This window comes from Pristiophorus japonicus, chromosome 9 (genome assembly GCF_044704955.1).
Source record: "Pristiophorus japonicus isolate sPriJap1 chromosome 9, sPriJap1.hap1, whole genome shotgun sequence".
Lineage (NCBI taxonomy): Eukaryota > Metazoa > Chordata > Chondrichthyes > Pristiophoridae > Pristiophorus > Pristiophorus japonicus.
The window spans coordinates 117609081-117623337 of record NC_091985.1 but is presented as its reverse complement, the minus strand read 5'-3'; the positions used below and the strand labels follow the sequence as shown (position 1 = coordinate 117623337).

At 37.9% G+C, this 14257-nt stretch overlaps 1 protein-coding gene across 4 annotated transcripts in view; it reads right to left on the bottom strand.

Annotated features, from left to right (window-relative positions):
- Nucleotides 1-14257, bottom strand: part of ehbp1 (EH domain binding protein 1) — a 499650-nt gene that overhangs the window by 7616 nt on the left and 477777 nt on the right. For all 4 annotated transcript variants that reach the window (XM_070889745.1, XM_070889742.1, XM_070889744.1 and 1 more), the window contains one exon: nt 11628-11701. In XM_070889745.1, coding sequence (XP_070745846.1) covers nt 11628-11701 — 74 coding nt within the window. The remainder of the gene's footprint in view (nt 1-11627; nt 11702-14257) is intronic.

The window sequence follows — 14257 nt, the reverse complement described above, 5'->3', positions numbered from 1 at the left end:
TCAAACAAAGTTCAGATGCTATTCTGTTTACAGTATTTGATGCACAGCCTTTACACTAATGCCAGGCTGGAAAATACATTTGCATTGATGCAGAGAGGTTTTGCATGGCTGCAACAAGTTTACCCTATGAACCCTTATTACTTAAAGAACCAAAGTAATGAATCTTTGCCACTTTTTGCTTTCTACCTCAGATTTTAACAACATTTTGTTGCTCCCGAGTTTACTGTCATCTTTCCAATATGATTTAAAGTAATTAATCATTGTCAGGTTATTTTTGTTCAATATTGTGTCTGTGAAATGAGGTAATTTCTCAATCTATCCATTTCTCTAACTTCCTGATATGAAATTCAATTTTAATAAAACATACTTTCCTAAATCTAATATACACAGTACATTTTTCAATAATACTGAATACCCTGCAGGTTAATGTAGTAGTTTGACTCATTGGGATATCAACAGTGCTAATCCCGATTGTGGATGCAATGTTGTGGGGAACGGGTGAGCAGAGGTCAGAAACCTTCCTGTAGGGATGAGGGATACTTCAGAAGAGTTATCCATCTGTTTCTCTCTCTACTTACTTGTGGTTGCTAGGGATACTAAGCCAGGTAATCGTTGTTACCTTTAGTGAAAGACCATTCTTGGGGTGCCACAAAAACACTGCATGTGTGTTTGTTAATTTGTGTGTAAGTGAGATTACTTCCTTGAAATTACTCATTACTCTTGAATTGAAAACACAAATTTTGTATTTGGTGTCCGTGTGATATGTGCGACTGCAAATGCATGTACACTATTATATATTTGGCATGTGTGTATATATATATAAAATATATATATATTATCTATATATATATATATATATTTGGCAACAGTGATGGATGTAAAGACTGACATCAAAGGTCACAATGCTCCAATGAGTTGGTACAACAATCACAATGATGGATTAACTACTGTAGAGGATCACTTCAACTTATTGTGTGAGTACTGGGTCTTCCAGTCGTTACCAACAACTGGTCGTTACCAACAGCAAGTTGCAGCAAACCATGTAAATTCAGTATATATGATACATAGAAACAAGGAGAGATTAGATTCTGGGATTGGAGACAATTTTGAGAAGCATGAGGATTTCCTGAGGTTTTCCCAGAAAATGTAACTGGCCGGGCATTTGGCAAGGCCAGCTTTTGCATTTAAATGAGGCAAATCCTGATCTCCTGCTTCATTCTTATTCTCAGTCTGCTGATTCAACACCTAACAGGTGAAAACTGGTGCAAGTGTCTGCCCCAGCCTGCCACGGACCGGATGCTCTGTGGGGGTTGCAGGGCCAGAATGAAGACAATTCCCTCCCAGGAGATTGGGGGCACTTCTGGTTGCTGTTTTCCAGGCCTCAAACATTTTGAGGGCGCAGGGCCCAGCCAACGGGATAGCGCGAGTTCCCCCAGCCCATGCAAAAAGTCATCTGACTTCTCTTAGGTACAATATCCTCAAGTACAATGCACCTGATGAATGTCCTACAGATGCTCATTGAGGAAAACCTCCCCTATATATTCAGAGAGAGTGAACACATTGCTAAGGTGTTTCTCATTGGCTCCAATGTCCCAAGAACCAACCAAAAATGTGCGACAGACCTGATATTTATGAATTTCAAATGAAATCATCTACTACCCAAACAAAATGTGACTCAAGTGATGGGGTTACTGGTGTATTTAATTTATGCAATAAGTCACCATAACTTACTTGGGGAAGATGCGGCATCACAGTGTCATTATGGCTAATATTTTACACATTTCCTACTTTGATAGAAATTAGTTCTAATGAGAGAACATAACATATAAGATTTATAAATAATTTAAAAGACTGAGAGGTGACCTGATAGAGGTCTTTAAAATTATGAAGGGGTTTGATAGGGTAGATGTAGAGAACATGTTTCTACTTATGGGGGAGACCAAAACTAGGCCCCATAAATACAAGAGTCACGAATAAATCCAATAGAGAATTCAAGAGAAACTTCTTTATCCAGAGTGGTTAGAATGTGGAAGGCACTACCACAAGGAATAGTTGAGGTGCATAGCACTTAAGGGGAGCTAGATAAATACCATGGGGGAGAAAGGAATAGAAGGATCTGTTGATAGGGAGAGGTGAAATAGGATGGAAGGAGGCTTGTGTGGAGCATAAACACCAGAATGGTCCAGTTAGGTTGAATGGCCTGTTTCTGTGCTATAAAATTCTATGCAAGCCTTGCAGCATCTCACTACTTACAATCTGCCAATCTGAAAATGACCCGTTTATTCCTACTCTGTTTTCTGGCCATTAACCAATCCTCAATCCAAGCTAATATATTACCCTCAATCCCATGAGCCCTAATCTTGTGTAACAACCGAATAGCTTTTGAAAATCCAAATATGCTACATCTATTGGTTCCCCCTTATCCACCCTGCTTGTTACACCCTCAAAAACTCTAATAATTTGTCAAACACGATTTTTCCCTTTCATAAAACTGTTTTGACTCTGCCTAATCATATTGTGATTTTCCAAGTGCCCTGTTATCTTGTTCTTAATAATAGATTCTAGCATTTTCCATACTAGTCAGGCAATTTGGCCTGTAATTCCCTCTTTTCTCGCTCCGTCCTTTCTTGAACAGCGGGGTTACATTTTCTACCTTCCAATCCATGGAGGCTGTTCTACAATCTAGGGAATGCATTCACTATCTCTGTAGCCCCCTCTTTTAAAATCCAAGGATGTAGGCCATCAGATTCAGGGTATTTGTTGGCTTTTAGTCCCATTAATTTCCCTAGTACCGTTTCTTTACTAAATTGGAAGGGACGGTGGGGGGGGGGGCCTGTTTATACAAGTCATTACAAATTGAATTATTATGGTTGGAGAAAACAGAAAAAGATCAGTATTAAACATTTTCAAGGTACTTTATCAAAATAGATGAAGGAAAAAAACCTTCATTATGGGGGAGGGGAGGGAACAACAAATTAACAGGCGACTGACCACAGCAATTATCACCCACTGAGAATGGTTGAAGCCTCTCCACTTGCTACATCTGTGCTACACTATGTTGCCCATAATCAAAGGCCTGTGGTTACTATGCTCTGATTTCTTTGTACAACTATACTAACAAGCGTGACACTGCAGAGTTTTTGTTTAAACAGCTTGATCCACTGGTTTCCCAGTTCCAGGCAACCTCTATGAATCTACCCATACACTAAAGGAATCTACATTATTGAGTCGCAACTTTTCGTTATGGAAATTTATACTGTTTGATTAAGTTGAAGGCCATGTTGTTTTCATCTTCACATTTTGTCAAAAAGATACAATGCACATTTGAGGTCATACATAATTTTTGACCATTTTATAGTCAAATGAAAGTTGAAACACTCAAAGTTCACTCTTGTGATCAGGATGTACAAAAAACTTAGCAATATTCTCTGACGCACCTCGGCTAATACCGTAACAATAATTTCTAATTTTAAAAAAGTGAACAGATTGAAGCCACCATATAATTTACGAGAAATTCACATCATGGTCTTATTACTTTACAGTGGCATTTTCTTTGAAAATTTCACAACGAAAGAGAATTGAATGAATTTACCTGCTAGAAACTGTAAATGTGGATGTCGGGTATAGCTTCAGGCTTGATTTTAATGATCCCCTATGATAGGATATCCAACCAACAGATGCGGGACGTGGACATAAGAAATAGGAGCAGGAGTAGGCCATTTGGCCCCTCGAGCCTGCTCCGCCATTTAATATCATGGTTGATCTGATCATGGATCCAACTCCACTTCCCTGCCCACTCCCCATACCCCTTTATTCCCATATCGCTCAAAAATCTTCCTATCTCCGTCTTAAATATATTCAATGACCCAACCTCCACAGTGCTCTGGGGCAGAGAATTCCACAGACTTACAACCCTCAAAGAAATTCCTCCTCATCTGAATTATTCTGGGACTATGTCCCCTAGTTTTAGTTTCCCCTATGAGTGGAAATATCCTTTCTGCATCCACCTTGTTGAGCCCCCTCATTATCATATGTTTCGATAAGATCACCTCTCATTCTTCTGAACTCCAATGAGTAGAGGCCCAAGCTACTCAACTTATCTTCATAAGTCAACCCTCTCATCTCCGGAATCTACATAGTGAACCTTTTCTGAACAACCTCCAATGCAAATATATCCTTCCATAAATATGGAGACCAAAACTGTACACAGTACTCTAAGTGAGGCTTCACCAATACCCTGTACAGTTGTAGCAGGACTTCTCTGCTTTTATACTCGATCCCCCTTGCAATAAAGGCCAACATTCCATTTGCCTTGCTGATTACTTGCTGTACCTGCATACTAACCTTTTGTGTTTCATGCACAAGGACCCCGAGGTCCCGCTATACTGCGGCACTTGGCAATTTTTCTCCATTTAAATTATAATTTGCTTTTCTATTTTTTCTGCCAAAGTGGATAACCTCACAGTTTCCCACATTCTACTCCATCTGCCAAATTTTTGCCCACTCATTTAGCCTGTCTATATCCTCACAATTTGCTTTCCCACCCATCTTTGTATCATCAGCAAACTTGGCTACATTAACCTCGGTCCTTTCATCCAAGTCATTAATATAGATTGTAAATAGTTGAGGCCCCAGGATCAATCCCTGTGGCACCCCACTAGTTACTGTTTGCCAACCGGAAAATGACTCATTTATCCTGATTCTCTGTTTTCTGTTAGTTAGCCAATCCTCTATCCATGCTAATATATTACCCCCAACCCTGTGAACTTTTATCTTGTGCAGTAACCTTTTATGTGGTACCTTATCGAATGCCTTCTGGAGATCCAAATACACCACATCCACTGGTTCCCCCTTATACACCCTGCTCGTTACATCATCAAAGGACTCCAGCAAATTTGTCAAACATGATTTCCCTTTCATAAAACCATGCTGACTCTGCTTGATTGAATTATGCTTTTCCAAATGTCCTGCTACTGCTTCCTTAATAATGGACTCAAGCATTTTCCCAACGACAGATGTTAGGCTAACCGGTATATAGTTTCCTACTTTCTGTCTGCCCCTTTTTAAAATAGGGGCATTACATTTGCGATTTTCCAATCCGCTGGGACCGCCCCAGAATCAAAGGAATTTTGGTAGATTACAACCAATGCATCCACTATCTCTGCAGCCACTTCTTCTAGGACCCTAGGATGTAAGGTCCAGGGGACTTGTCTGTCTTTAGTCCCATTATTTTACCGAGTACTACTTCTTTAGTGATAGGGATTGTATTAAGTTCCTCCCTCCCTATAGCCCCTTGATTATCCACTATTGGGATGCTTTTAGTGTCTGCTACCGTGAAGACTGATACAAAATATTTGTTCAAAGTCTCTGCCATTTCCCTGTTCTCCATTATTAATTCCCCAGTCTCATCCTCTAGGGGACCAACATTTACTTTAGCCACTCTTTTCCTTTTTATGTACCTGTAGAAACTTTTATTATCTGTTTTTATATTTTGTGCTAGTTTATTTTCATTATCTTTCCTCTCATTATTTTTTTTAGTCGTTCTTTGCTGGTTTTTAAAAGTTTCCCAATTCTCTGGCCTCCCACGAGTCTTTGCCACATTGTATGCCCTTGTTTTCAATTTGATACCATCCCTTATTTCCTTAGTTAGCCACGGATGGTTTGTCCCTTTTCTTACTGTCTTTACTTCTCACTGGGATGTATTTTTGTTGAGAGTAATGAAATATCTCCTTAAATATCTGCCACTGCTCATCAAATGTCCCATGCTTTAATCTATTTTCCCAGTCCACTTTAGCCAAGGTACCAGAGGGTGGTCGGCACTCATGGAAACATACCCCTATCTAAGTCAGTGCCTTCAGTACAGGAGGGGAGAAAATGTGAGGGACAGAACACCAAAAATAGAGTACTGCATACAGTTTTGGTTTCCTTATTTAAGGAAGGATATACTTGCACTGGAGACAGTTCAGAGAAGGTTCACTAGGTTGATTTCAGAGATGAAGGGGTTGACTTATGAAGAAAGGATGAGCAGGTTGGCCCTATACACATTGGAGTTTAGAAGAATGAGAGGTGATCTTATTGAAACATATAAGATAATGAGGGGGCTCTACAAGGTGAATGCAGAGAGGATGTTTCCACTAGTGGGGGAATCTAGAACTAGGGGGCATAGTTTAAGACTAAGGGGTCGCCCATTTAGAACTATGAGGAGGAATTTCTTCTCTCAGAGAGTCCTAAATCTGTGTAATTCTCTGCCCCAGAGAGCTGTGGAGGTGTGATAATTGAATATATTTATTATTATAATAACTTTTATTTACAGTGCCTTTAATGTATTAAAATGTACCAAGGTGCTTCACAGCAGTTTTACAACACGTTAGATATTGGCCATTGAGGGAGAGAGAGAAAAAGCATGAGAAGGAAGTGCAAAAAGAGGTTAAAAGCTGGGTCCAAAGCGGCAGCCAAAGTGCGCAGGCAGATAGACAGGCGAAAAAACAAAAGAAAAATCCAAATTACATTGTAAATAATACAATAATGAGTATATAATAGTAAAATCAGTATAATAAAGATTAATTATAATTAAACAAAATTAAATATATACCATAATTATAAATTAAGTTAAAATTAGAAAATCAGCAATTGAATCAAATTAAATCAGTTATTAGCTTTCTTTAAGATTCATTCCTTGTCCAGTGATTCAATTAATATGGAAGAACCAATCACTGTCCTCCATCCCTGTGATGTCATCATTTTATTACTTTTTATTTCTCATTTTGTCCTCTTGACAGGACCTGTAATAGCTCCAGGCTCTTGCTGCCTCCGTTGTCAGGGAGACGCTTATGTTTAAATCTCCCTCCAGCTGCCTCCACTGTCAGGGAGAAGCTGATGTTTAAATCTCCCTCCAGCTGCTCCAGGCTCGAGCTGCCTCCACTGTCAGGGAGACGCTGATGTTTAAAACTTCCTTCAGCTGCTCCAGGCTTGCGCTGCCTTCGTTGTCAGGGAGATGCTGATGTTTAAGTCTCCCTCCAGCTGCTGCAGGCTCGAGCTGCCTCCACTGTCAGGGAGACGCTGATGTTAAGGTGGAGACAGACAGATTTTTGAGCGATAAGGGAGTGAAGGGTTATGGGGAGCGGGCAGAAATGGAACGGAGCCCAAAATCAGATCAGCCATGATCTTATTAAATGGTGGAGCAGGCTCGAAGAGCCAAAAAGCCTACTCCTGCTCCTATTTCTTATGTGTAAAAAAAAGCTCAGTGTAATTAGAACTAAATGCTCAGGATAAAATTCAATTTTTGTTGCGAGACAAATATGAGCATACGAAACTGACGGGCAGGAAAAGACCAGCTAGTCCATCAAGCCTGCCCCACAACATGATGACCACAGCATCGTAACTAAAAACTTCCTCACCCCACCTCCTTGTCCGCATCCACCACACCCCTCCCACCCACAGCCAGTAATCGTACTTTATTGAAGTACATTTCAATCTGAAAATGTTTGTATGCTTACGAGAGAAATGCAACTTCCTTAACCTAATAACTTCTATTTTCACAACATTTTAACACATTTCAATGCAACAAAATGCATTAACTTCATTTTTTACTGCTTAAATAATTGGCACTGGAGCAGCTGGTCTAATTTATATATTTCATTGTTCTACATTATGAATTCATAGTTGAATGCACAGCATCAAATAAAGAGAAAAAAGGACTGCTACCAATAAAAATAAATATTTTCATCCAAAATTACAACCCAAGTAGCATACAATCTAGGGATTTAAAAACGCTTAACATGAATAAGCAGATACAAACTAGATATAGAATTCTTAAATTTTAGTCCGTTAAAGTAACAGGGGAAATGAATTCAATGTACTTACTCAAATAATCATTTTAAGGCTGCTCTTTAATTGATAAATTATAACTAAAGACATTTTGATTAAAAATCAAATATAATATTGTAGAATGGAATAGTTGTTGGCTATATACTACTTTATACTAAGAAAAAGTACAATCATATGAATGCTGTACTTATAAAATTGTTGTTTCAATGAATTAGGCAGTAAATTTCTGAAAATTAACATTTTGTTGTGAATGATGCACTGGGAATTGCAATCTGGTCTTATCTTCAGTCCCAGTCAACTAGCGTTCCAGAAAGAGTGTGCAGCATCATCAGAGCGTCCATTTGATAGGATTCTACTGCTGGACCTAATCAATCTCTGGAATACTGTGGCTGCACCGTGCAACAAAGCTAAAATAGATTTACAAATGGGGTTTTAGGGGGATAAGCTCCTTCACAGGATTACATATTGATTTTAAATATAAAAAAGCTTATCATATAAACCGTAACTACAAAAATAGTGAACCTATGCATAAATCCTTTTAGAAGAGCCTGCACTTCAAACTACAAACTGAGAGTGAATAAAGCAGTGCAAAATCCAGAGTAAGATCCATTTCGTAGGTTAACAATAAAAAACAGAATGTTTTAGAGACTATCCTTAGGCCATGTATAAACAAAACATGAGCAGGTACTCAAGACCAATGACAGGTATTTATTTGATGTCCAAAACTGAGAAAACACGTATTTGACACTGCTGTGATATAATTTAGGTAGATAATATTACCGTTTCAATTGTGGCAGTTTTAAAATATCCTCCAAATACCATGTTTATTTTTTGTGTTAAAATATGATCAATAGAGTGTTTTAAATCAAAATAAATACAGCATTTAATTTTTATGTCAGTCCAATTAAATGAATGCTATCAGCAAAACCTTGCCTACAATTGAAATGTCTACAAGCTCTCATACAGGGAGTTTTATACAAATTCATGACTTTATTACACACGTAACCTTATTTTTACATTAAACAGTTGAATTAGGAACACAGATACTTAATTTGCATTCACTGATCATATCATGGCTTGCATTTCTTCTAAATTTTAGAGGGGAAGAAAGCAACAAAGAATTTAATGTTGAAAGGTAATTGTAATGAATTTAGTATATGCACATGGAACAGTACTGAGATCTGGTGTGTCTTATAAAAGACTATTTGTATTAAGTGCTATATACAACATATGGGGAAATAAAAATCAGTCTACCTTTCCAAACTCTGGTGAGCCTAAGTAAATTTTCCAGACAGATTCATGTACTGAGTCAGATTGTAGAATGAGAAATAAAGAAAATGTAGTATAAATAAAATGACCAAACCTCTTAGCAAACTACCTCAATCTTTCATATATTTGCTGAAGTTTAGTTAACCCCAGTTAAATGTTTTCTGTTGTTACAGAAAAGTACGAGCTTGGATGTCGACAGTACGTAGCACTTTTCTTCAGAACTAATGTGATACAAATGGAAATTTCAACTAAGGCTTCACAGAAGGATGATACTATTCTCCAAATCAAATGTAACCATGCTGTAACACCACTAGCAATTGGATCTAATGCTATGAAAGCGATTGGGTATCACATTTAACCTCAAACTATCTACAGCTTACTTTGTTTAATAGGCCTATTGACCTCATCACAACCCTCAAGCTGAATGGCAATGCCTATTTCAGCATGGGCTGTCCAAGTTTCCAACACAGTATCTCAATTGCTATAGCACATGGAGAATACTGACCTTTCAGAGATTACTGAGCATCCACATAACTGCTTCGTGAAGTGGTCAAGGAGAAACTGTCCACACATAACCAACACAATGGTCAGCAACTGCACAAGAAAGTGCTCACATGCTACTGACATCAATAGGTCAAAAAGAGTTTGATAAACTGCCTTCACATGCTATCAATGAGTCCTGCACAGTCTACTGAACTGTCTACTCTACTCTGTCATCAACAGACCAAGAAATCAGCATACCTGTCTGGAAAACACTGATATGAATGGGACCACTGACTGCACAACTCTTTTTCACTGTCATGTCATCAGTGGTTACAGCACTATCTGCAGAACTGGAAAACCCCTGAGACTGAAATCGGGAAGACTGATAATTACATATTTGCTATGAACATTATTTATCTCTTCCCGTGTAAACATTAACTAAGGTGATATATTCATATGACTCTCAAAGCAGCAGAACACTGCAGATTTTTTTTTAATGTTCAGGACTAAAAATAATTAATTTTGATTCCATTTATTAAATAAATAATGTTTTTAAAAAATGCCTAAAAAGTTTAGCAAGATCAGTTATTCAAATTAATAATTTCCTAAATACATGCTATGGAATATCATTGGAATTTTGTTTATACAGCTTGAGGCAGGATGATTTGAATTGTTATCCCTCAGGAGGTAATAAATTATGTGCCCAATGCATGCACCATCAGTTTTTCTAGACTAAATCCAGACAGAGATTTGGATCATGCTGTTTATAGTACCCTGATGTTAATCTCTGAATTTCAGACCAGAAATACAAGAAGTGATGTGGGAGTTTTTACTCTTATCTATGATTACAGTGAATAACTACTAATTGTTTATTCTGGGTGCTTTGAGCTGCATCTGCTGTAAATTCAGAATAAATGCAGATTTGCAGCTATAGTGAAGCTTTACTTGTACATTTTTGTTCCCTTACAAATCACATCACAGGGGAAAAGATGCACTTCACAAAGCAAAAGTAACAATTCACACCCATGCTTACTTCTCTATCATTTTGTATTTCTATACTATTTCTACAACACAATTTATTGAACAGATTTAACAGCCGTAAAAACTGGCTAATTGTACTTCGATTGAACACTTCAACAAGTTGGACAGTGACCAATAGATTATATATGTGATATATTTGGGGCGGGGGGAGGAGGGGGGGAGGCACTAATTTGCACCAGTTTTTGATTGTATTGTTCTGGGAAAATGTAGCTTTTTTTTCCCCTCGAGAGCACGATAAAAAAAATCCTTCCTTTTGGGTTTACAAAAAGATATTATTCGAGATGAACTAACTCTTGGTAACAGCACATTAGCTGGCAAAATGAACAATGAAACACAGAAATGAACCAATTGCAGTTTAATTCCAGTCTAAATATATGCCAGTGGCAGAATCTATGAAATAAATTAGAATTGATTTATAATGGCTCAGGTATCTTATCAGGTGAAGAAAGACATAATTGTGCCCAGTCAAAGGCTAACAAGGTCAATACATAGCAGTAAAATCAATTTGCATTGATTGCAATTGTTTTATTTTGCAGACAAAGTCACCGTCAATACCAGATGGCATTTACTTGAAAAAGAAAAGAATTTCCAAGATTTTCCAATGCATTTTTCACCCTCAAGTTATGGCAACAAAACAACTTGTATTTACATAGAGCCTTTAACATAGTAAAATATCCCAAGGCACTTAACTGCAAGTCTAGAGTATTCAGAGGATAACAGTTACTGTAACAGATCCTGCCAATATGAACATCTAGAATTTCAGTTATTCAAAGAACTTGATATTACGATTTTGACAAACATTTGTACTAGTTTTAATTCTTAAATATAGGACGCACAGTTTCTTTTAAAGTTAGATACTGTGTTTGCAATGATCAACATTCTCTTGGGCACTTAGCCCAGGAAAATTTATGAGCGGTTACCTTTGCCAAAATATTGAAGTGATTGAGGCTTTGAAAAGGAAAATGTACATAATTTTGAAAAATGTCAAATAACCACACATCACTTACCTTCTATTGCAAGCATCGCTCGTAATTCTCTATTTAGCAGCTCAAAGCGTCTCTCAAGATCGTGTTCTTTTTCCCTAGGCAAGTCAAAAAAGTTCATCAATACAGTAATTAACAAATCATTACTGACTAAAAGCACCTTTAAGTTCATTGATTACTGGGACTGACCATTGTCTTTTCTCAAACCTTTAATCTACTCCAAATGACTGATACACAAACCTTCATTGATAGTATTCGAATTATGGCAAATTTAAAAATAATTTTTGTTGCATATCATTTGTATTGCTGTAAATTCTATTCAAATATTTGGAAAGATGGCAAAATGATATTTGACACTAGATACACTGGTCTTTTGATTGTTCTTGTCTTTGGGCAGGAGAGATAGTTGTTGGGTCAAGTTGTTAGAAATCAACCACATACAATGGGCTTCCAGGTTGAAACTAGAAATAAAGAGAAAACAAAGTAAATCAGGTATCAGGTATTTTTTAAGCAGTGCCAAAACTGTGTTTTAAAATCTGAAGATTGTAGGATGAATGAAAGATTGGAGCGAAATGTAATTCCACAGTTTTGAGACCTGTGACAAATGAGTTAAAGTAGGTGGCTAGGCAGTGGATCTTGCTTTCAACACAGTAGAAATGTAGGGAAGGGTGTACAGGATTGAGCGTTTGCAGTTTTAAAATAAAAAAAAGAGGAAAGCTGAAAGGAGCATCAGGTGACAAGCTTTTTAACTTTGTTCAGCAGCATGATGGAGGTACTAGGCATCTTCAACATGGGGCAGTACTCAACTCTTGGATGAAGTTGGGTCTTTATCAAGTTAAGAGTTGTTATGGGGAAAATAAGTATTTAGTATCATGGAAATAAATTTCTTGAGGAATCTTCAGCAACAAAGGAGACTTGGGAGGCATTCAGCAAAGGAGTGGATGATGAACGAAAGAGCTTATTGATGTGAAGAAGGAACAGAGTACCACAGAGTCTTGAGACCTCGAGTTAATGGAAAAAGAGTTGGAGGATAACCCAGCAAGTAAACCAATTTGAGAGGAAACTTTATAGCTATGAATCGGCTGGGAGATTATATGATGGTACCTTGTTCAGATGTGCTGAGCGTGAGGCCTTGGTAAAAGTTTGGAGATGTTCAAAGCAATGACAAAAGTTCACCAAAGTGTTCAAGAGGAGATTTCCAGATGTGCATAATAAAGTTGCTTGGAACCATATTGGCAATAACGGATTAAGCCAGAACTTAGAAGATTATGGACCATTTGAGAAATAATAGCAGTTTTCACAACTTTAGAAGCACCAATGTTTCATCAATGACCTTCCCTCCATCATAAGGTCAGAAGTGATTTTAACCTCCATATTGATTGGACAAATCAAATTGGTCAGGGTAGCCTTGAGGAAGAGTTCATAGAGTACATAAGGGACGGGTTCCTTGAGCAGTATGTAACGGAACCATCCAGGGGGCAGGCTATCTTACATCTGGTCCTGTGTAATGAGACAGGATTAATAAACACTCTCCTAGTAAAGGATCCCCTTAGCATGAGTGATCATAACATGATTGAATTTTAAATTCAGATGGAGGGTGAGAAAGTTGGATCTTTAACCAGCGTATTAAGAAAATAGATTAAAGTGTAGGACGGTTGATGAACAGTGGTGTACATTTGAGATGATATTTCACAACTCTCAAGAAAAATATATTCCAGTGAGGAGGAAAGGGCGCAAGAGAAAAGATAACCATCCGTGACTAACTAAAGAAATAAAGGACATTATCCAATTAAAAACAAGGGCATACAAAGTGGCTAAAATTAGTGGGAGGACAGAAGATTGGGAAGCGTTTAAAAGCCAACAAAGAATGACTAAAACAATGATTGAAAGGGAAGATAGACTATGAAAGTAAACTAACAAAAAAAAAACAGATAGCAAGAGTTTCTATAGGTATATAAAAAGGAAAAGAGTGGCTAGAGTAAATGTTGGTCCTTTGGAGGACGAGACCGGGGAATTAGTAATGGGGAACATGGAGATGGCAGAAACTCTGAACAAATATTTTGTATCAGTCTTTACGGTAGAGGACACTAATAATATTCCAGCAGTGGATAGTTAAGGGGCTATGGGGGGGGTGTGCAGGGGAGGAACATAACACAATTACAATCACTAAGGAGGTGGTACTCAGTAAGATAATGGGATTAAAGGCGGATAAATCCCCTGGACCTGATGGCTTGCATCCTAGGGTCTTAAGAGAAGTAGCGGCAGGGATAGTGGATGCATTGGTTGTAATTTACCAAAATTCCCTGGATTCTGGGGAGGTCCCAGCAGATTGGAAAACTGCAAATGTAACGCCCCTATTTCAAAAAGGAGGCAGACAAAAAGCAGGAAATTATAGACCAGTTAGCATAACATCTGTGATTGGGAAGATGTTGGAGTCCATTATTAAAGAAGCAGTAGCAGGACATTTGGAAAAGCAAAATTTGGTCAGGCAGAGTCAGCATATGAAGGGGAAGTCATGTTTCAAAAATTTGCTAGAATTGCTGAGGATGTAATGTAGGGTGGATAAAGGGGAACCAATGGATGTAGTGTATTTGGACTTCCAGATGGCATTTGACGAGGTGCCACATCAAAGGTTACTGCACAAGATAAAAGAT